Source organism: Stegodyphus dumicola, chromosome 5 (genome assembly GCF_044657685.1).
Source record: "Stegodyphus dumicola isolate Sdum_Otavi_A_Nest chromosome 5, ASM4465768v1".
In the NCBI taxonomy this organism is placed as follows: domain Eukaryota; kingdom Metazoa; phylum Arthropoda; class Arachnida; order Araneae; family Eresidae; genus Stegodyphus; species Stegodyphus dumicola.
This window is the reverse complement of record NC_140772.1, coordinates 2418814-2444217: the sequence shown is the minus strand read 5'-3', so window position 1 is coordinate 2444217 and position 25404 is coordinate 2418814. Positions and strand designations below refer to the sequence as shown.

General features: G+C 33.0%; 1 protein-coding gene across 4 annotated transcripts in view; it reads right to left on the bottom strand.

Moving 5' to 3' along the window:
- Window positions 1-25404, bottom strand: part of LOC146997015 (inositol polyphosphate-5-phosphatase A-like) — a 112070-nt gene that overhangs the window by 28137 nt on the left and 58529 nt on the right. For 2 of the 4 annotated variants that reach the window (XM_085816436.1, XM_085816433.1), the window contains exons 4-5: window positions 15259-15362; window positions 5222-5326 (exon numbers count right to left, since the gene is read on the bottom strand). In XM_085816436.1, coding sequence (XP_085672562.1) covers window positions 5222-5326; window positions 15259-15362 — 209 coding nt within the window. The remainder of the gene's footprint in view (window positions 1-5221; window positions 5327-15258; window positions 15363-25404) is intronic. The other 2 variants (XM_085816435.1, XM_085816434.1) reach the window with 1 other exon arrangement.

Here is a 25404-nt window from a genome sequence, read left to right as displayed (position 1 = left end):
AACTTCGAATAATGGAAAGCAACCACTGAACAGATTTTTATACCCTCTGGTAGTACCAAACGTGAGGAGGTAATGCCATCTTTCGGCAAAAATAACTGAATTAAGATAGTAGAATTTTAAAGGCATTAGGAAGGACTGGATTGGACTTCAAAACATTAACTAAACCTGCTAAATCTTTGTGAATGTGAAAAGCCTCAAGAAAATCCAATTCACCTATGGAAGAAGCCTTTTGGATGATTTTTGCAGATCCAAAATCAAAATTATGGTTAAAAGTCCAACTATGATACGCTATTGAAGACTTGTTAATTTCGCCTTTTCTGACATAAGATTCATGTTCCCTGATACGAAACTTTAACGCTCTTTTTGTTTGGCCAATATATCTTAAACCACACTGACACGATATAATATAAATTCCCCAAGAATTCAAGACAGAAACGCAATCTTTTAGAATCGAAGGGTGAATTTTATTAATAGGCGAGAAACCGACTTGAAAATTGAATTTCTGGAGAATCCGTGCAATTTTATAGCTAACAGAAGGATAAAATGGAAGCACGACAAGGTCATTGTCAATCCTTTATTGTACCCTTTATTGTAGGATCCTTTATTGTTGGGTACCAAGCCAAGGCTTAGTACCCAGCAATAAAGGATCTGGTAACCTTTGGCTTTTAAGCTAACACTGAACTTCAGAACTTCTACGAGTAACAGATTTGTGTTATCCACATAGGATTCAAGAGCTTTTAGCACACTAAGCGAGTGTGTGTAACTAATGAAATTTTTCATATGTTGTTTACCTATGGAAGATAGAGTTAATAGCAAAGCAACAATCTCTGCAGTAAAGATGGTATAAGCGAGATAAAGTTTTCTTCCCTCAACAGTATTCCCGCACACGAAGGCAGAGCCGACGTGATCCTGGGACTTAGATCCATCTGTATACACTGCAACATAGTCATTGAAAGCCTGTCTATGTTCATAGAAAATCTGCTTGTACACATCATCATTGGTGTTATCTTTAGCTAAGTTGGAAAATGTGTTGAGAAGCTCAATGTAAGCATCTTTCCAAGGAGGATTTCCAAATATTTTACTGCTTGAACTTTCACCTCTTAGAAGCCATGTTCTTGCATCCACTGTTGAATGCATAATCCCAAAGCAGGAATACAAGAAAGATGCACTTGGTAGAGCAAATAAAACTGGCTATCGAGCACTAAGTAATTGGCTGAATTATCAGGATGTGAAACAGTTTTTGAAGTAATAGTGAAGAGACAACTACTCATGTCTCAGCTGAAGGAGTGGCTCGAAACATTCTACATACAAACATTGCACAGGCTTTTATATATTTTTGAACAAGGAAATGTGACATTTTATGCAATTCAGCAGATCTTGTCATAACCAAAAATAGGGGAACAATTTAGGTGTTTTCTGTACTTTCTGTAGTTTGAGGTCTTTTACTAGATGATTACTTGGCAGTTTCATGAAGTGTAATAAAATTTTGCAAAGCCATATTTGAAGGAAATAAAAATTTGAACCTGGCATCCCCACCCACCACAGAGTCCAACAAGGGGACTCAGATTCCTGCACCAAGGATAACCAGGTTTATATGCAAACTGAAGCCCCACAGTCAGCTTTCCTAAAAGCAGGTACTCCCGAGAGCTTGTCCCCAAGCCACTGACAAAAGGACCAGTGGCCAGCCGATTGATACCCATGAGTACGATAAAGTGCCTCCCATTTAGAAGAAGCAGAAGCCAAAGCAGTGTGTTGGGGACAGTACCTCGTCCTTCAACTACCAGGACCCTCCTTTCCAGTGACATGGATCTCCACGCACGCAGTTTTCTCACCATTCGAAAACTAGAGACAAGAACAGTTCTAGTTTCTCATAACAAACCTCAACCTCGGAAGAGGAATACCACAAAGCAGAAGAAAAAGAGAAAAGTTAGCATTTGAGAGGAGATGGAAAAAGGATAGAAAGGATGAAAAAGGCCTAGGATTGTGATACCCGATCACTAAGACAGTAATCCCCTGAAGGATCTTCACCTGCTATGCTTTAGCTGGGCATATTGAAATGGCCTTCATGTCTAAGGTGGCCCTATCAGGAGTTATGCTCCCAACATACTTCGCTCATTCTGCCCAATGACACACCCCGCCACTTTGATGCAGCATAGCAGAATTTGGGGGGGGGGTACAGGAAAATTCAGACCTTCAGTACATATTTCATTCTGCTTTAAGCATAATACAGTACAAAGTCTGTAATACAGACATCCACTATCTGGAATGATCTCAAACTCAAAGCCACAAACTTTTCTTTTTGTATGCTTTACGCATGCGTGTAATGTGTTTACACATACGCATTAACGCACGTTTGCACATGCGTGTTGGGAGGATGTGTCTCCAGATACGTTAAAAAATGCATGGCATAATTTATGGCCAGCTACCATATTTCATGGTGAGGACGATGAAGATGATAGCCGCAAATTTGAAGGTTTTCGGACATCGCAAACTAAAGGCGAAATTTTCCAGTTATTAAATTTTGTAAAGAAATGTGGAGATGTGGTAATAAATGAAGATGATATAGCAGAAGTTTTTCATTGCAATGACAATGCCCCCATCATCAATAAATGGACAGCGAAATCTGTAGTATGGTTCTAGATCCAGAAAATACCGTATAGCGAAGAAAGTGACAGAGAGGTTATTGAAAACGAAAAAATTTCAATTGACAAGTCAGTCGGTATTCTCGACACAGCATTTACAGGACTTGAACAGTGGAACTTTGTAACTGAACAAGAAATTATGTCTGTTTATAGAAAGTATTAGCAAAAAAAAAAAAAAAAAAAAAAAAAAAAAAAAAGCAAATTAATATGAAAGAAATGTTTAATAAAGTAAACAAATAAATATTATTATTATTATTATTTTTTTTTTTTTGTAAATTTTGATACCCTTTAGATCATAATTGCTCTTTATTTCATAAATTACGATTTCATATTTTTAATTGTATAATTTCTTCATGCTATCTTACCAGATTTAAATTGATGATCTTTAATCCAAAAAAAAAAAGCCCTAATCCGGAATTACCGAAGTCCCGACAAGTCCGGATTATAGACTTTGTATTCTATTTATATTATCACTTCAGCAAAGAGAATCCACTCAGGTAAAAGTAGCAATGCAGAACAAACAATATGTTATGCACATATCCAGGACAGTACACATCTCTGTATGATTACATTCAGTTCTTTTGTCAACTATAAACTTTGAAAATTTAACTCCAGGCTTTCTGCATTTGTTAGCTGTAAAATTTAACACCTTGCCTTAACTATGGCATATGAGAGATGTGGTACGTCAATAGGGCCAAAAGTAAACACAACATGTGACAGACATGAGCTAGTTATATTCTTTGGGCTACATGCAACAAAACACTTATCAATTTTCCTGTCTACATTGGAATGTGAAGATATATTTCTTGAATATTAGATACCCTTGAAAATGTCTTCAAAAAGAATACTAAGCTTTGATGAGGGTAATAAAAGTTTGCTAACATTTTAAACTATGCTTTAACAGGTATTTTAAATAATAATATTGACAGTAGTGATATTTTACTTTCTGCATGAAAACATAAACACGTAAACCATACAGCATGCAATTTAAATAAATAGACAAGCAACAGACAAAAAATAGACAAGACTTGGTTTCCTGTAGACTGGGACGACATGAAAATATAGTTTCCATTATGTATAATAATGGTTGAACTGAAGCCAACAATTCAAATGAATTCCTCTAATGAGGGCAGTTAAGAAACTCCAGTATTCAGAAAAATGATGCAGTTCAACAGATTTTTGCAAATATCGGGTTTTAATCAAAGTTTCCCACCACTGCAAATATCGTCCACTAAACAGATCACGTTCGCCTGTTTAAACGCATTTTGTCAAATGATTTTTGATATTTGAAAGAAAGGAACTTGCTTTAGTACACCGTGTTGTAAAATTTGTAAAAAAGTATTGTTAAGTAGAATGGGGTCACAAATAGAACTATCAGGCTACCACATTAGAAACATCATTTATTCCCAGTTCTATTGCAAAAAGTCAGCTACAAAATTTCGCCAAATCATGTGAACAGCTTTTGGTACTAACATTGTACCATATAACTCTGTGATGATTTAGTATCGAAAGTTCAAAAACAAGGACTATGACAGTGAAGAAGAAGAACGTTCTGGGCGAACATCAGTAGGACGCCCAGAACGTTCTGCCTGCCAGAACTTGCAGAAAAAGATCAGTATGCAACCACTCGAGAGCTTGCTAAGGAATTAGATGTTAGCGCCATGTCCACAATTCATGCAATGCATCGCATAAACTTGACATACAAGTTCAATTACTGGGTGCCGCATGAGACGAAGCAGATACAGACAGACATGTTCAGGCCTGCACTAATCCATTCGAATATCAATGCAAGGATAAAATTCTGGACCGCATCAACACTTCTGATGAAAAGCAAATTCACTTCAACAACAAAAACCAAAAAGGGGCTTGATCTGCATGCAGTGAACCTGTCGGCAGCATTGCAAAGTATAATTTTGACTAATAAAAAGATCATGCTTTGTATCTGGTGGGATAACCGTGGTATTATACACAAATAGTATCTGGAAAAAGGTAAAACCCCTGACAGTAAGGTGTACAGCAAGATACTAGTCCATGCTGATGCTACTATCAAGGAAAAATGCCAAACTGAGTTCTGGTGCAAGAAGGTAATATACTCCATCAAAATAATGAAAGACCACACGTGTCTGCATTCACCAGCTGGACTCTGTACAGACTTGAATGGTATCTTTTGCAACACCCACTGTACAGCCCTGACATTGCTTTTTTGGACTTTTACTTTTTTTACATCTGCAGCTACACCTTGCTGAATAAAAACTGAATAGAATAAAAACTTGCTGAATAGAATAAAAACTGGTCTTCACCATCCCCCATAAGCATTCAAACATGATATCAAAATCATGAATGAAAAAAAGAGAGAAAAGCACATTAATAATGTCAAAACTAAATGTATTAAACAGATTTTCGAATCCAATAACAACTCGCAAGGCACATGAAACATATTACTCAACTTCCCTTTAAATTTCCAGTTACATTATATGGCAGTATCTTTCAGACTCTCCCTTGTTTTCATGCAAATCTGATTAAACATAAAAGCATAATTTTTGCAAAAGTTTCAGCAAAATCATTTAAACAAAACTTACATCATCCATGGCTATGAAATTTGATGCGTCATGAAAAAGATGTATCTTGACTAGATCAAAGATTGTATGACCAATACTCCAGCGTGTTCTCGTGAATCCTTTACTCTAAAAACAGAAAATGAAAAAAAAAAAAAAAAAAAAATAATTTAACAAATATCAAACACCTTAGCAAAAAAACATAAGATAATGTGCATACAGCATATTTTAGAATTAAGTGTTTAATAGGTTTTAGAGTTAAGATGTGGAAAGTAGTACCAATGAATTGCTGTCTATTAATTTTTATAAAACTATCATATCCAAAACCTCGTAACAGTGTTTTCTTATCATTATGTAGGCCATGTAATATTTCAACACACTTTTTCTAACTTAATTTATAGCAGAACTCTGTCAAATTTTTTAATAATGTAACCAAACCAGAAGTCTAAGAATTATATTAAATAAATGCAATTTAAACATTTCAAACTTGTATATGAGATAAATTTTTAATGAAATGGGAATAAATTTCTATACATGAGTATTTTTTAAATTTGATTTAAGGTCCAAAATTTTAATTCCAATACTAGAAATGATATTGTTCGTGCTTTTTACAAAAAGTGCTCAACTGATTTACTTTAATACAGCATTTATAATAAAAAGTCCAAAATCTGGATTTTTCATATTCGAAATGATCTAATATCTGGACTTCAGAACAGCCTTCAGCAATTTTTTAAGATTTTTTTTTCTTACAAAGTATTGGAATGGAGAGTATAATACTAAAAAAAAAGAAGCTGTTCCATAACAGTGATTTTTCTCATTGACTAACTGAGATTCCTACTCATAACATTCAAACACCTGCTGGCTATGACTACACTTGCCCTTGAATGGTTGTGGGGGGATTAGCATTTTTTTAACAATGTAATTTATTTTTTAACATAAACAATAAATGAATGTCCAAGACATATTTTTTGGGAGCAGGATGTCGCTCATTCTAGTCTAAGTTGCTATGACTACACTTTTTGCCCTTGAATGGTTGTAGGGGGATTAGCATTTTTTTGAACAATATAATTTATTTTTTAACATAAACAATAACTGAATTTCCAAGACATATTTTTTGGGAGCAGGATGTCGCTCATCCTAGTTTCTGTTCACTGGCATAGCAACAGGAGAAGGAATTTGATTCTGAGGAATTTAAGTTCAGTTAACATTGCAAATTGTGCTCTTTCTTAACTTTTTAATTTGATACAGCTTATTATTTTTTGGAGCTGGTATAAATGGCACTGCACTATTAAAATTAAAGTTAGAACTTTAGTATTACAAATTAAAAGTTTGAACTTTTTGAAATCAAAATTATGTTAGAAATATGGCACTGAAGAGTCACTAGAACAACAATGAATAACAAAAAAACTATTCATAATTCTAAAAATGATAATTATGACAAAGTAGTGATTGAATAGATGAGATAGCGATGCTGCACCATTGAAAGTCCAATGCTAATGGCTCTAGGCAAAATATTTAATGAGGATGAAGTTAAAGGCTTAATTCGTATATTCAACAGGTCAGTTAACCAAATTTAAAAATCACCATAGCATGAGGCAGTTCAAAATTTCAGGCAATAAAACTTCAGCTGATCCATGTGTATTCACCAAACTCATTAACCCCTTCGCGCCGACTGTCACGTATACGTGCCAGCAACGAACACACTTACCTACCGGCCGACACGCAGGCGTGCCAGAGGATTGTTCCATTCTCTACCGACTGTCACGTATTTGTGCCATTACTTTGGAACGTTTTTCAAACTATAATTTCTGCCACAAGATGTCACTGTATGTCCATATGGTTTCAGATACATGTAAATTAGACCTTCTACTCGAAATGAGAGAATACTCACATACACGTGTTTTTAATTATATAAACAAACGGGGAAATAAATGTTTCCGAATGGCGTGATTTATGACGTCTCTTTAAATCGCACTTTTTATTCGCACGTGGTAGTTGTTTACTGTAAGTAGAGAAGTTTTATTTGCTCTAAAGCATTGGGTATTTTGGTTTGCAGTTCAGTTTTTAGAAAATAATTAGATCTTGTTAGACGTGAATTCTTTGTTTTTACCGTTGCAATTTCGAAGCGTCGAAAATGTTTAACAGAGCATGAAATAGCAGAAATGATGCAAAATATTTCAGATATTGATTCTGAAAGATTAACTGAAAGACACTTTCTAAAACTTTGTTCAGAAGAGACTGATAAGAAAATGAGACGACGATGCTTCGTTTGTTCACATTCCCGGAAAAATCCTCCAAAACGGCAAATGAGTTATTACGAGTGCAAGGAATGTAACATAGGACTGTGTGTAGATCCCTGTTTTCAAATTTTTCATACGAAAAGAGAATTTTAAGTAATATATCTAGTTTTCAGATGTATAATGTTAAAATTCATAAAATGGTGAGTAATTAAAATAAAATATGTAAAATATGCTTTTAAACAAGAAATAAGGTAATTAAAGTATATATATAAAAATATTTATAAAGCATAAGTCATTTAAATACTCTATAGAGCATTATTAAACAATGCATTTATACTTCGGAAATTTCATGGATTTAGGCCCTATAGCAAAAAAGCCCCCGGCCCTGGAGAGACGCTCGCGTAAGACACTGCCGGCCTCAGCGATAAGCGCGCGTTTTCGCTACCCGGCTCGAAGGGGTTAAGGATGAAAGTTATCACCAGAATTGGCTGCTGTCATGACACTGGTGTTGCTTGGTAATATATGAATTTTGAAATACCCGAGCTACCTCTACAGAAAAGACCTAACCTTGTGTCAAAGATTCCAAAGCGAGACTAATCGTTCTGGTATGTGCAAATGTTACAGGAATGCACAAATTTAAACTTTACACAATTGGGAATAACACAACTTTGACTTTTAAAAGAGTAAAATTTTCTCTATCATCGTTTAAATATAAAAGCATGAATGACAGAAACATTAACAAATGACTGATTTTGAAAATCATTTCATACCAGATACTCAGCAAAGTTTGAAATTAGTTGATTCATCGGATGATGCAAAATTTTAGCAATTATAGACAACTGTTCGGCTCATACTTTACTTAATGTTTTAGCTAATGTCTCCATCTTTTTCTTTCCTCCAAATTAAACATAAATCATTTGCCCAATGAGTATCAGAGTGCGTTGTACACTGATGCAGATGTAAGATAGTCTTTTTAAAACCTATGTTGAATTTTCAGAACAGTAACAAGGCCATTCAAGAAATTTTCAAGTACACTGACATAAAATCTGCTTCGTGGATCATTGGAAGGTCATAGAAAGATGTGTCTGAAGATACATTTAGAAATGCTTGGAATAATTTATTGCTAGCTGCCATATTTCACGGTGATGATGATTACAACAATCACAAAAATTATACACAAGCTGAAGGCAAAATTTTCCAATTAATGGAATTTGTGAAGGAATGTGGAAAATTAAGGTCAGATCAACGCCAGCCATTCGACGTGTGGTCAGTTCAACACCATACTTTTTTTTTGTTTTTGTTTGACGCCATACTTTTCATATTTTTATTTATTTTTAGATTACGTTTGCACCACCATTCAAATAAATTTGGTGTCATCATCATTTGGTGTTTCACACCCCACATTATGGGAATTCATAGATGGTCTCAGGCGTGTTCAAAAATCAATTGATCAACGTTACGAACAATTTGTATGTAGAGATGAACCGCCGCACAAGCGGAATAGGTATCTGTGAGCTCATATGAGAATTAAAGTAATAGTTGAAGATTTTGAAAATCAAAAAATAATAGAATACCTGAAAGGTGTGACGCATAACTTTGCAATGGATTAGTATAATAACAGTTCTGCGATGTAATCTTATTTATGTGTAATCTTATTTACCTGTAATTAATATTTGTCTGCAATATAACTACTTTGTAACCATATGTTTTTTTACCATTTGCGTATTTTGCATTTTTGATGCTGTTTTTTGAAAGAAATAAATAATAATAAAAAAAAAACCTCCTTCATGTCCCGGGGCCTTGACGTTGGCGAGGGAGTTTCTCATTAATCTGGGACACAAACAAAAATCTAGAACACTTTCACACATATACACACATATATTTATTTCAAATATGCGTGCAAACAATTGCTAATTCAATAAATAAAAATCAGTCATATTACTTACTTATATAATTTCATATTTATTCTATAAATAAATAAAAATACTAAAAAAATATGGCGTCAAACTGCCTTGGCGTTGAAACGACCTGCTTCGTTGGGTGCCATTTGATATGAGTTAAGCTTGTGTCAAGAAAGCATACAATAAACTAACTAGCCAGAGTTACATTACAGACATGAAAAAAACTGTGGTTTTTCCCATATCTTCACAAGGACTTCAGAATTACCTTACAGCAAGGTAATGCACAATCATGGAAGCAATCAATGTCAATACTTCAGCAACACACAAAAGGTTACAATTCTGCCTTAACTGTTGGATTCACTAGATGTTTTCCCAATTGAACATGTCTGGTATACAAATACTGCACACACTGGAATAACAGAGACTACCAGCAGCTGCAAATGATAGAACTCTGGCAACAAATTTCAGTCACATGGATTGCAACATCTCAAGATACTGTATTTCCCAGCATATGAAACACAGTGTGATTTATCAGGTTAGAATTTAAGAAAAATACTTTGGTCAGACAGAAGAGGATCTATAATTTATCCTTAAGGTTTTATTCCAAGAATTTTTCTTAACTGATATCCCAGATATCATGAAACAGGCGAAGATTTTGCAACTATAATATTCGAGGACATGTCACACACATTTTAATTTAGTATATTGTTTAGGTTGAGTGTCATTTCCTCGTAGTTTTTTTTTTTTTTTTTTTTTCTTGCCATTTTCCTGAAGTGCAACATTTACGCTGATATGATCTTTCTTCTGGATATTACGCTACGTAATTTGCTGATTGCGTTGCTACAGCCTGAATCTGTGGTGCCACGACTTAAGATATGGCCAATGACAGACGTCGATGAGCCAAACCACTAGATTCCCTGAAGTAATGTACAAGAATTTTTAGTTTTGTTACAGTCATATAGCCTAGGCATATTTTCACCTGTTTTAGCATATGAAATTGTTACAAAGCTGAAACAGCTGATTTGCCTTTCAGATACAACAATTTAACCAGAAATTCATTATTGAGCAATACAACTGACAGTGACTCATCAAAATTAGAAAATATAAAAAAACTAAATTTCAGCAGATGAACAGCTTAATCTCTTTGGCATTTCAATTACCCTACAGTATATATTCCTACTTGTATTCATTGCATATATTATGGTCAAAGTAAAAAATCCAGTGATTATTAATAATAATCCAGTTGTTGGTTTAATGTGATAAATAACACAAAATAATCACATTTACTAATAAATATTTATAATCATCAATGGGGTTTGGTCAATGCAAATAATTAAGCATACAAAACAGAAATTTCGAACTCTAATGAAATTTTAATGTCATGCAAACATGCATGAAATTAAAAAATGTCTTACAACAATGATTACTGTTATTTATTACATACTTTAGCATTTTTCTTAGCAGTGAAATTCAATCAATGGAAAAAAAAAAAAAAAAAAATGTTTTATAGCAATGATTACTGTTATTTGTAAGATACATTCATTATTTACTACATCAAATAAATTATATTATGAACACCTTACAGCAACAAAAAATGCAAATAAATTGCATTATAAACACACTGCTATTACATTTTAAAGAAATTATTAACGACTGTGAAATATGAATTTACGGAGGGTTTCTGAATTTTTCCACTGTAGCGATTTGGGCTACCATTACTTGTGCAATTACAATATTGAAATCCCTGACTACGTAAATTTCTTATGAGCACATTTTCTTACTTATTTTAATATTTGTAACTTTATTGACTAAAATAAAAGCTTCCTAGCATACACTAGAATAATTCTTTGGTTAGAAGTTGGTTTAAAATGCCATGTTTTGAGCTTAAATTATTTTCATTTTGTTTAAAAATTGTAACAGCTATAATTCACCTTATCAGCCTTTCCCATGCCATCCCTCTGGTATTTTTATCCAAACGGTTTCTCCTAAATTAACAGCTGCAGGTTTTAACTTAAAAAGTGCTAACATGTTTTCTTCTTGCTTATTTGGTGACAGTTTAGCACAGCGCTAAGTTTCTTGAATAATTTCTGAGACTTCATCAATTCTTTCTCTTTTCAACTTCAGAATTATGATGCTCCTTTTCTATTACCCAACACTCTTATTTCTGTTTTTCATTACATCTGCAACAGTCACTACCTCCAAGTCTTCATTCAAATCACCCAGTTCAACTTCCATATTCATTGCACCAGTATCTTTATCCTCGACTGAGATTACTTTCTGAGGATGGATATCAGCCTTAGACTCTTAATAATGCCAGGTATTCTTCATCTTCAATTCCTATTAACTGGCAAGTAGGTTCTTAAACATGCTTTAGCTTTACAGCTAAATATAGCTTCATACGTGCTGTGATCTCTTTCTAAGCAATGTGCACCATTTCTCACAAATTGAATAAACTTTATGCCTTCTGACCACTTTGTATGTTTGTTTCCAAATCAGCAAGTAACACCTCTTCAATATCTTGTTTCAATATTTTTATTAGCAAATTATTTACCATTGCCAGTCTTAGCTCTCCATAACGTGAACACATCCAGCAGATGATAGGTAACTTAATTTGCTTTTAATGCCCTTTACTGAACAATTTTCATTACATGGTCTCGTTAAACCGTTATAAACTTAATGTCTCTATTCGCTTCCGACTGTAAATCAGTAAGATCAATTTGACACCTTGGATTCAATTTAATGCTTTTAACAAAATAAACAAACAAAAAAGTTTTATCTTGGAACGAATTGTTTCTTTTGACAAAATTCACAAAGATTTAAATATATCAATTTTAATCACAATCTGCTTATATTTTGTCTTAAGCATTTTTATCATTCTATTGCACCCTCCATGGCCTCCAGAAAAGCATAAAGTATAATTAGGTCTTTTTTATTTTTAGCTGCAGCAATATGTTTTTTTAACACAACCAATTCTTCACAATATCATACCTTGATAGTCAATGATAATCTTCTGGTTATTTGCTAGAAGTCTTCTCTTCATTTTCCTTCTCTCTCTAGGGGAAAAAAAAAAAAAAAAAAAAAAAAAAAATTTCTAACTGAGAATTTTTTCTTTTTTCGATTTTAGCATATCAAAACCATCATCAAAATGTGCCCTCTGAAATCTAAATCATCATCCACTGTGCTTACAAAGAGAGTAAAATTTGTCAAAATTTGGAAACATTTATGTGTATGCTAGCAACTGACGAAAATAGTACCAAATTGAGACACAGCAGAACACAGAACATTTGTGAATGCTGAATGTAAAGTACATGTGAGTGTTTTGAAAAATGTAAGTGCCTACAGTAGATTTTATTCAGTTGTGGCCAACAGGCAAAAACAAACATGAGTGTTCACCACCACTATTATACATTTGCAATTTCGTTAGGTGTTGATGCAGGAAAATCACACTCATGCATAATGGCAAATCTCAAAAGGAACCCACTGAAAATTGTTACACTTCCCTTCATTGATGGTAATTATTAATAACAAACGATTCATGTGATAAACTCTCATAAATTATTAATTTGAAGTGGTTTGTTATTATTAATAACTGAGTTTTAAAAATACCTGACCATAAAATATATAATATATGGTTAAATGGGAGGTTTTATATCTTGATTTACTACGTTAACTACAAAAAAAAAAAAAAAAAAAAAAAAAAAAAAGAATATTTATTTAACCGCTTCACGTGCTTTAACAAATCTGACTACTCATGATTCAGATTTTGTCCCAAACATAAACATCATGAGACAGGCTCGAGAACAGAAAGCAGAGCCACACATAAACATCACGATTCAGGCTTGTGAAAAGAAAGCTGGGCTAGTGAGCATTAACATCGTAATTTCATGGTTGTAACCCAATGTTAGTTCCTATCAGTACACTACATGAGTTAGTCACAATTTTTTATTATACAGTCAAAAGTCGTTAATCCGGACTCGTCGGGACTTCGGCGATTCCGGATTATAGATCATCAGTTTAAATCTGGTCAGATGGCATGCAGAAATTATAAAATTAAAAATATGAAACCGTAATAAAGAACATTTATGAAATAAAGAACAATTATGATCTAAAGGGTATCAAAATTTACAAAAAAAAAAAAAAAAAAAAAAAAGCTTAATATTTATTTGTTTACTTTATTAAACATTTCTTTCAATGTAAGTTGTTTAAGTTGCTTCGTTTTTTATGTGACAATACATTCTCTTTAATTCTATAAACAGACATAATTTCTTCTTCAGTTACAAAGTTCCGCTGTTCAAGTCCTATAATTGCTGTGTCGAGAATACCGACTAACTTCTCAATAGCAATTTTTTCCTTTTCAATAACCTCTGTCACTTTCTTCGCTATCGGAAGCGAATTATAATGACGAGGAATTTGATTTAAATCATATCAAAGATGGAGTACATCGAGATGAAATACTACATTTAATAAGGAATTATAAGCCAAATAAAATAAAAACATCTGCCCTGAAGATAAGGATAGTGCTGACAGATCAACTTCCAATTCATTGCGCGGCGGCGTTAAAGATAAACAAAGTTTAGATAAACAAACGTTAAAGTTTAGATAAACAAAGGATATGCCTTTATCCATTTTTTGCAGCAATTCCACTTTTTGTTTAATAGACTTTGAAACATACTTTCGCTTTGTAGATCCTTTACATATTAGTAAATATATATCAGAAATTCTATTTGACATAATCGAAAGTTCAAGCTTACTTTTATAAAATTGCTCTAACAGTCTGCAAAAAATAATAAGCCGAATCCAATTCGAAGATTAAGGAACAATGCAATCTGCAACAATAACTGAATTAGATCATTTTAGCTTAGCTTATACCGTCCGTTATACATTAAAAGTGCATTCGTAAACATATTTTGCGCATGCGCACAGGCATATTCGCAGCCGTAAAGGTCTTACGCGCATGCGTCAATACGACGCATGAGCAGAAAGTTTGTAGCTTTGTGGTCCGGATTATAGATCATTCCCGATTATGGGTGTCCGAATTAACGACTTTTGACTCTATAAATGATATAATTTTTATTAAAATTATATATTAAAAAAATAATATATTTATAATATCTGCAAAAGGCAGAAGAATTAAAGTTTACTTCTACTAAAGTTTACTTACTTGAAGTATTATATATTTATGAAATATAATTTTGAAACTGTTATTTATTACAAAATATATTTATAATATCTATGAAGGATTAAAGTTTACTTCCACGCCACCAGTATCGCACAAAAGTGAGTATAATACAGGCATTTATGCTTCGGCTTGTATTGTGATTGTTCTCAAGCATCAGTCTGGCTTGTTTACCAAACATTGACCCATAACACTTGAGCCCAAGTTTTGTCGAGGTAAATGGCATGGGAAGGAGTAAATGCAACATAAATCTTGAAAATATCAGCATTGCTTTCAATCATTAAATATGATAATTAAAAAATTGAAGCAATGCAGAAAAATGGTGGTGTGTGGCGTATTTAATTATGGCAAAGCACACTAGGCCTATCTGGCTAAGAGGAGGGATGCGTCCGTGGAGGACTTTCTAAGGAAAAGTGACTCGTATACACATTACACATGGGGAAAACCACGAAAACGTCCACGCAGGCAGCCCGTTAGCGGGATTCGAACCTCCGACCGAACTTCCAGTGTTCAGCGACTTTACCGCTTGGCCGCTGGTGGGCCCCGCTGCAGAAAAATGAGAAAGATAAATTTTTAAGCAGGTGTCCTTTAGATGTATCACAGCACTTTCTACATTACACTGCCTATTATATATATATCACAGTAATTATTTCAAAATTTTGGAAAAAAAAAACTCTTGGCATGTGACTCAGTGTTTCCCCCATGAAAAAAGCAGAAAAGCAGAAACTAACGAATTAATGTTACCTCAGGAAATATCTCTGTGGGAAATTTTGATTTTTCTTTCATTCCAAAATGCTCAATACTTCCAATATAAACTTCTTTCCATGTCAAAGGTAAGTACTTGTGGCCTAGACAAGTAAAAATATCATGATTTAAATTATTTTATTTAAAATATACTGTGCATACAAATGGTGAACATAAGTGTGATTTATTACAAGAAAAATACACATGTAACAAATCATAAAAGCAGAGCACATTTTGAAGATCTTTTTATTTTATGCATAAAATTATATACAACATATCATTTTCAGTAATACCAGTATTCCAGATTAGTAATTCTTAAATTGTTTGGGCCCCAGCCATTTGAGTAAAATTGTTAACTCATGTTCTGCACCTCATAAGAGACAAAATATAAATTGTAGTCTTCAGATTAAACACAGTACAAAGTCTGAGATCTGGACTCCAATATCCGGAATAATCTAAACTCTGGACCTCAAAGCCACCAACAAAATTTATTCTTTTACGAATTTTTTTTATGCTTCATGCATGCACATTTGATTGTTTTTCCCATAATAAAACATGTAGAGAGTCCCGATTCTCAATTTCACTTCGGCACTAAATAAAATACCTTGCTATTGAAGAAACAATCATTTTAGCAAAAATTTGTGTAATCAATAATTTGGTTCCGTATATGTGTATCTACTTGGCATACATCTCAAACAGAAACATTCTACGTAAAAACATTGTTGATTTTAAAACTTTTATATCTCTGATGCCAACCTGGCAAATTATTATTTATTATATTTTACTTTCATAATCGTATGTTTATCAAGACATGACAACATGAGTAATGACTCATTCAACGATGCCTAAACAATATTTTTATATTAGTAACTGAATAACAAGGAGTATGGAAACCTTTCATGTTGACATTTATGCTTGGCGATGATTACAGATGCGCTAAATAATGACAAGGAAAAATTTAACAAAAATGTCTTTCCATATGCTAAAAATAGATTTTGTTAATGATGCTCATAGGTCAAAAGATTACATGTAGTGCTAATTGTTTAACACATAAACTCAGAGCCGGCACCCGAGATTGTATGGCCGCACCTGGAGGCAGAATATATGGAAGAAAAGATTGTTGGAATTTAGAGAAGCACCGAGCAACAAAATTAAGGGATAAAAGGATATCTGGAATTTAAAGAAAGCTCTGGGATCCAAAATTTAGGGGTGGCAAAAATTTAGAACTTGGGGGGAAGTGCATGGTAGGAGACTTTAGGACCCATGGAGACTGCACCAGGCGATAAGATATCTAGTGCTGGCCCTTGATAAGCCTCAAGTATCTGCGGGAATTATTTGTTCAGGACTCCGATAAGTCTTAAACATGTGTAAGAAATAGACATGAGTATAATAAATAACTAATAATTATGGCTTAATTGCCTCAGTGTGCTATAGAGGCAAGACAAAATTAAGCGGAACAACTTGTCTTTCATCATCAATCTCATAATACATAGCCAATAGTGTATGGCGGACGCTATTAAATTAGGCTAAAATGATTTCGATTCCAAGGAATTTCAATTCATGTAGCAGCTTGTGCAGTTCCTTAACCTTCTAGTTTGATCCAGCTTGTTATTTTTTTGCAGGCTATTTTTATTACAGCAATTTTATAAAAAATTAAAGTTTCAACTTTCAATTATGTCGAAAAGAGTTACTTATTCTGGAGTTGCAACAGGATCTAAAAAGCGAAAACCTACTTCGAAGTCCAATAAACAAAAAATGGAATTGCTGCAAAAAATGGATAAAGGTATACCTGTCTCAAAATTATGCGAGGAGTATGGCATTTGAAAGCCAACTGTATATGACATAAGATAACAGAAAAAGAAACTTTTTGAATTTTTTGTGGATTCCAACACCCACAAACATAATATAACAAACTCGCATAACAGAAAAATTATTCGTTATGCAAAAAGTGAAGATTATGGCAAAGTGATGACTGAATGGGTCAGACGGTGTCACAGCGAGGCATGCCATTGACGGATAAAATGCTAATGGCTCAAACTAAATTATTTGACTAAGAAATGAACTTACAAACTAAACATATTCGACAGATTGGTTAACTAAATTTAAAAATCGCCATAGTATAAGGCAATTAAGAATTTCAGGTGAAACAATTATGATGAACTATTTGCAGATGAATTCATTGAACTCATTAGTTAAAAGTTATCTCCAGAACAAATTTGCAACACAGATGAAACTGGTCTTTTAGAGCAATATGTACCGTAAATTACCTTGGACACCTTTACAGAAAAGACTCCAACTCGTGTCGAAGATTTCAAAGCGAGATTAACAATTTTTGCATGTGCAGATGCTGCAGGAACGCACAAGTGTAAACTTTTCGTAATTGGAAAAAATACAGGACATCAAGAATTTAAAGGAGTAAAATGTTTCCCATCATATATCATGCAAATAAAAGAACATGGGTGACAAAAGTGTTAATGAATGGTTGGTTTGAAAATTATTTCATACCCAAGGCTTGGAAGAATTCGGTTGGTTTACGGAGGCCTGACGTAAAAATTGTTCTGATTGTAGACAACTCTTTGGCTCATATGCCACTCAAAATTTTAGCAAAAGACAAAGTAACCGTATTATTTTTTCCTCCAAATTGTACGTCCATCATTCAGCCTATGGATATTATCAGAATAGTGTGCATGCTGAAAATGCAAATATAAATTAGAATTTTTTCAATCCTTGTTACACTTCTTGAACAATGGCAAGACTATTCAAGAATTTCTGAAATATTTTAGCGTAAAATCTACTTTCTGGAGCATCACACGATCTTGGGTCTCTTCAGATACTTTAAAAACTGCTTGGCATAATTTATGGCCAACATTTCATGTTAAGGATGATGAAGATGACAGCCGCAAATGTGAAGGCTTTCAGATATCTTAAACCAAAGGTTAAATTTTCCAAGTAATGGATTTTTAAATGAAATGTGGAGAAGTGGTAATAAACAAAGATGATATAACAGAAGTTTTTCATTGCAATAACAATGCTCCAATCATCAATCAATTAACGGACAGCGAAATTTGTAGTATGGTTCTAAATCCAGAAAATACCACTACCAATAGTGAAGAAAGAACACAGAAGTTATTGAAACTGAAAAAATTTCGATTGACAAGTTAGTCGGTGGTGATGTGGTGTATTTAATTATGGCAAAGCACACTAGGGCTATCTGCCTAAGGGGAGGGATGCCTTCGTGGAGGACTTTCTAAGAGAAACTGGCTCGTATGATAGTTAAACATGGGGAAAACCCCGAAAACACCAATGCAGCCAGGCCTATCGCGGGATTTGAACCTCGGACTGAACTACCAGTGTTCAGCAACGTTACCGCTCGGCTGCTGGTGGGCGACAAGTTAGTCGGAATTCTTGACATACCAACTACAGTACTTGAACAGCAAAACTTTGTAACTGAACAATTATGTCCGTCTATAGAACTGAAGAGAAAGTATAAGCACAAATAACGAAGCAACTCAAACAATTTACAATGAAAGAAATGTTTAATAAAGTAAACAAATAAATACAGTACAAAATCCAAAATCTGGATGTCCATTATCTGGAATGATCTAAAATTCGGACATCAAAAACCTCCAAAACATTTTTACTCGTAGGCTTTACACATGCATATTTGATTTCCCCCTCTGCGCATAATAAAACATCTGGAGAGTCCCAATTCTTAATTTCACTTCAACACTACATAAAATACCTTGTTATTGAAGAAAGAATCATTTTAGTGTAAATTTGTATGACCAGTAATTTGGCTCTGTTGCTGCCTATCTGCTAGGCACACATCTCAAATGGAAAAATTCCACATAGATCCATCATTGATCTGATGTCAACTTTGCAAATCATTATTTATTGTACTTTCCTTTCATCACTGCATGTTTATCAAAACATGACAACTTGAGTAATGACTCACGTAGCGATGCCTAAACAATTTTTTTATGTTAGTAATTGAATAATAAAGGAGTATGGTAACCTTTTATGTTGACATTACGCTTGTCAATGATTACAGATTTAAGTTAAATGTGCTAAAAATGTTGACGAGGAAAAATTTACCAACAATTTCTTTCCATACGCTAAACATAGATTTTGTTGATGATACTCATAGATCCAAAGATTACATTTAGGGCTATTTGAATTAAGAACAAACGATTTGTTATTCATATAAACCCAGAACCAGCGCCCATATGGTTGCATCGAGTCGCAGAATTTAGGACCCACAGAGACTGCATCAGGCAGTAAGATATCTAGTGCCGGCCCTCAATAAGGCCTAAGTATATGTGGGAATTTATTTATTCAGAACTCTGATAAGCCTTACACATGTGCAAGAAATGGGCAAAAGTATAATAAATAACTAAACTAATACAATTCAGGCTTAATTGTCTCAGTGCGCATTAGAAACAACATAAAATTTAACGGAACAACTTGTCGTTAATCGCCAAGCCCATGATGCATAGCCAAATATGTATGGTGTAGGATAGCTAAATTTGATGATGATAGCTGCTAATTTTAAAGGTTTTCAGATATCACAAAACAAAGGTGAAATTTTCCAATTAACGGATTTTGTAGAGAAATGTGGATATGCAATAATAAATGAAGATAATATAAAAGAAGGTTTTCATTGTGATGACAATGCTTCTCAATCATCAATCAATTAATGAATGGCGAAATCTGTAGCATGGTTCTAGATCCAGAAAATACCACTACTGTTTGTGAAGAAAGTTACAGAGAAGTTACCGAAAATGAGAAAATTTTGATTGACAAGTTAGTCAGAATTCTCGAAACAGCAGTTACAGGACATCCACAATGTAACTAAACAAGAGATTATGTCTGCCTACAGAATTAAAGAGAAAGTATAAGCACAAAGAACAAAGCAACTTAAACAACTTACATTGAAAGAAATTTTTAACAAGGTAAACAAATAAATATTAAGTTTTTTATAAATATTAAGTAAGAGGTTGGACATATTTGAAAGAAGATAAGTGACATTTACGTTTTACTAATAATTAGCTTTATGTTGATTTTTTTTTATGTCTCATTTTGTCACATACTTGATCAGTCTAGAGCAGAGGTTCCCAACCAGTGGTACGTGTACCACTGGTGGTATGCAAGAAAAAAATAGGTGGTACACAAAGAAGCAAAGTATTTTAAACTATTTTTTTCAAAAGTTAAAATCCCAACATCCTGATTGAGTTTTTTCTCTTAACACTCGTAAATTTATGTGATCTGCGCTTTGTTCAAGATTGATGGTGGTAGTACTTTGTAGTAATGGTACTAAAGGGTTTCAATTTTTGTTTAGATGGTACACGTTAGTCAAAAGGTTGAGAACTGCTGGTGTAGAGGTTTAATAACAGGTAGATTTTATGTCAAACGGCAGAGGTTAAAATGAGAAGTAAGATCATAATCAGCATGATTCATAACAAAAGACTGAATATTATCACTGCTGCTGCTTGTCTAGAGAGAGACCTGCTGATTAGAACAAACTTGAAAGGCCTGATGTAGGCACGGTTAGCAAGTGTTGAAAGTTAGTCAAGCTCTGTTTGATGCAGTTAGTGTCATAGCTTTGTGCAGAATTCCACGGGTTGTAACCCAGTTAATATACTTTCAGGTTCCAATAAGCCATTCAAGCACCAAAGTTGATAAGTTGTATTATTTTAAGTCTCACTAGATGCAAAGAATAAGTTTTACTTGAATTTCTACATTTTTGTGTTTTATCTTGTGACCACAGTGAATATTAACCACTGGCGCTACGACTAAACTTCACGGTTGTGGTGCCATGCGCTACAATATAACAAGCGGTAAAGTGTCTCATTTACGCAGCTCCGCGTCTGTGAGTACAATCCAGAACTGTAACTCGAGAAATAAACAATCTCGTTGTTAGGCGACATGTGCACCACGTTATTTTCATTTTTAGGCATGGTTTGAGACAAAAGCATCTTGACGTGCGTGGCACGTCTTTTTAGCGCAAGTGATTAATGAAAGGCAATAACTCGCTTTAATACATGGAGATAATTTTTAAGGGCAAGCAGTTAGTTATAAATAATTAAATTAGGTAAATAGGTAACCTTAGTCACTATGCATTTACATGGCCACTATTAAATTTTTTTTCCAACAATATTTGTTAAAAAAGCCCTATTAAAATCAAAATCTAATAAAATTTCACAGTTTAAAATACATGTAATTTATGACACTGATTCTTAAATAATATTAGAAAAATTACACATTAAAAGCTACAAAACATGTATGTTTGTAACAACAACACTCAACAAAATATTTATCCGTCATTTTAATTTGAAGCCTTCTCAAACATTTTGGCTAGTTTGCTAATATGCAAACCAATGCTCTCACTAGTTTCTGCATGCTTTATCTCCTAACTTGTCAACCACTCCACAATGTACCTATGAGGGTTTACTTGATCTGGTAAAAGCTAAACAGTCCAAAACCCTCCAGACAGATGTCAAGCAAATTATCACTAAGTCTGAAAGTAACTACAATATCAGACAAAGGTTTAAATAAGCCTCTTATTTAAAAAGAACTTAAAACATAAATGCATGCATAAATGATGTGCTAACAAAATCTATTACAGCTCACGGTGACGTAATTAAACACAAATTCAAACTAAAAATGTGGACTAGTGGTCAAAGATTGTACAATTTAATTTAATCTGGTTCAGTAACCCTATCATATGAGGAAACAGAAATGGAAAATTATAGTAAAGGTTGAAATTATAAATAATTGGGTAATTTACATAATAACTGCACATATCTTTGAAGAATAATTTTCTTTGTGTAGTCAGTTTCTTTCTTCAGCATGTTTCCTTTTTATTTTAGAATTTTTGGATTTAATTAAAGATGTCTGTTTTTCCAAAAAACACTAAATGCATTTAGAATGTATAGAAAAAAGTGACTAATTTAATTTCTTTAGTAATACGAAATTCAGAAGAAATATGAAATATATATGGTAAAGACCGGTTACAGAGATGGTGTGGCAGAATTTTTAGAATTTAGTGACACACCAAACAACAAAATCTAGAAATAGCAAAACTTTTATAATTTAGAGCAGGCACTGGAAGCAGAATTTAGAAAGGTACTATGCAGTTGAATTTAGGATCCACAGAGATTGAATCAGATGGGAAAATTTCTAGTGCCAGCTCTGTGTATGATGCACTAAGACATATTAGATGGACCTTTTAAATTGTAAGTTTTTTATTTCTTTATTAATTAAAAAATCCCTTTCTATAATCTTTCCTTTCTTTCCAAGTGATAAGATTAGAAGCATTTTTGATATTTTCCATGCTTGTGTCTAGTGAAAAGTAGAGAAAATAAAGGGAAGATAAACATGTTAAGAAAAAGATTCTAGTAGCAGGAGTAAAACATTCAAATATTATGCCTTCATTGTTCTTCCAGACATTCTCCAAAAAGTAAGAAATTAATCGTAAACTTTCTGTAAAATACATCCATTACGCGTTTATACCATGGAGACATTTTTCACTTTGTCACATATTTCTCGAATCATCTAGAATCGAGGGTCTATAAATCTTGCCTTCAAATCCTTCTAAATTTTCCAAACTGCAATGTCAAAAATACTAAAGAAAAATTATCCCAACCAATTTTGTAACAGCAAAGAGCCAGAAATATTTTGGGGGAAAAAAGGGGGGAGGGATAAAAGTATAAAATTAATTTTATAAAGAAAACTGACGCATATTCTGAGAATTTTGAATATTCTGAGAGAATTACATCGGAAAAACGCTTACTATGAAAAATTACAAAGGAGACTTTTTAATTAATTACACAGCTAACTTTGCATTTGCTAAGAGCTGTTTTGTAAAATGTGCTTTATAGCATTATACCTTGTTTATTTTTCAGATTTAAAATATTGTATAATAAGTTGCCAAAATGAAACTTTATAATATAACAGCGAAAAATAAAAATTGTTTATTTTAATGTTATTTTTAAAATATAATTTCAATATATTACCATTATTTTAATGAAATTTATCAATGTTACAATGTTTAAAAAAAAAATCGTCGAAAAATTCCCAGATTTCAGAATTAAAAATTTTCTATATAAACTGACGTTAAAATTGCCAAAATGTTGACAAGTCGACAAATTTAGAACTGCTTAATAAAAGAATTCACATCCCCAAAAGCGAAAATTGTTTAAGAGCTCTTTATTACCAAAAATGAAATTCGAAATGCTGATGTTTCACTTCTTGCTTAGAAACTCGAGTATCCCATGAAACTCGAGTAAATATTAGAAATACAAACAAATTACAACCCATAAACCCATTTAAAAAAAAAAAAAAAAAAAAAAAAAAAAAAAAAAAAAAAAAAAAAAACATCAGTGAATCGCAAAAAAATTTCTCCAAAATGCTAATTCACACTCAAAATGGCAGTCGTAAAAACAACACAGAAATTTCAGATGATTAAAATTAAGGACCTTCTACTGATTTGGGCCAAAATTAAGGACTTTTAAGGACCAAAAATTGATTCCAAAAAAATTAAGGACTTTTAAGGACTGTACAAATCCTGTAATAGCATATCACAGCAACATAGATAACCACAGATTTTAATAAATACAAGCATGATTGTTGCTCATAACATGTAATTGAACACTCCTTCAGAAATAGTCTACTCTCCTGTGTAATATTCTGAACCACTTAGAACTGAACTTAAAGACTACTACCACCAATTATGATAACACATGTTAAATGTTCTACAACAGCAAATTTGGATAATCATATGGACTTTTTGAAGTAACCAATCATTAAACATTAGGTGTCTGCTGTTACGATTTTATTAAAAGTTTCTTCATTTGCCCTGCAACTTATAGTGCATTAATGCCTTTTTTTTAATAGTGACTTTCTGTACCTTAATAGAGAAAGAGCCAATGTCTAGAGTGAGACTTGAATCAGTCACATCATAACCATGAGCTTTATCATAAAGAAAAGGTTTTCTACCATTATAACATTAAATCAGATTCCACTTTCAAGAGATCACCATGTTAAGCACTTTAGAATAAAAGAATATTGTAAAAATATTTAAAGCAATATGTGCATAAAAATAAAAAGTAGCAATTTACCTTTTCACTAATTAAATAAATAAAGAAAGACAGAAACTGCAGTACAATGCTTCTTTAACCCCTTGAGGACAAGTGTGCAGGAAATGAAGAGCAACCACAGGACTGAACATCATGCTGAATACTTTTTTGCTTCATATAAATCCATATTTTGGTTACATACTCCACTGTTGTTATTAATTTTGAATTTATTTAGCATACAAATTTATGACACTCTAAAACGTGACATATGTCAAAAATTCCTTTATGCATGTTTTCAGTGCCATTTTGCTGTTCACAGCTCATTTGTTTACATTCCACAAAATGAGCATGTTTACATCAGTGGAAGAATACACACATGCTTTTGAAAACAGCCCTTGTAAAGCTTCTTCTGGCTCTAAAAATAGAAAATATGATAGCGAAAAAGAGCCTAAAGAGGGGAGAGATTTCCTATAAGTTTAAAATTTTAATTCCAGTAATTCTGGTAGTGTCATTAATCAAAATGTGCCTACGCAGAATATAATATTGAAATCAACAAACAGATTCAATTTAGGGAAAGCCTTATTAAGAGGGTGTTTGTGAGCTGTGTAGTTATTTGTAATTTTTTATTAATAATCTTTTCTCTCATTTAAGAGTGTAAAAATAACTTTAAAAGATGCAGTTTTCCTTTCAACAAAATTCTCGGATGCATATTTTGAAAAGCATTCTTCACTTTCTTAAAATATTTTCCTATTTTATCTCTCCATTATGTTTTTCGACACTTGTACCGGTTTTAAGGAACAGATCTATCTGTATTAAAAAATAATTAAGGTATGAGTGCATTTTACTTATTCATGAGCAAATAATCTATACATATAATATAGAAATTAGAAAGAGCAAAATGTAAACAAAAGTCAGAAAGTTATAACCTATTATCAGCACAACCTGAACAACCATTAGTCCCAAAGTATGCAGATTATCGAAACTGTACAGTGTGAGTATATATAAATATATAATTTTCTGTACATGCTACATTACAACTTGAGGCTTAAATACCTACATTAAATTAAAT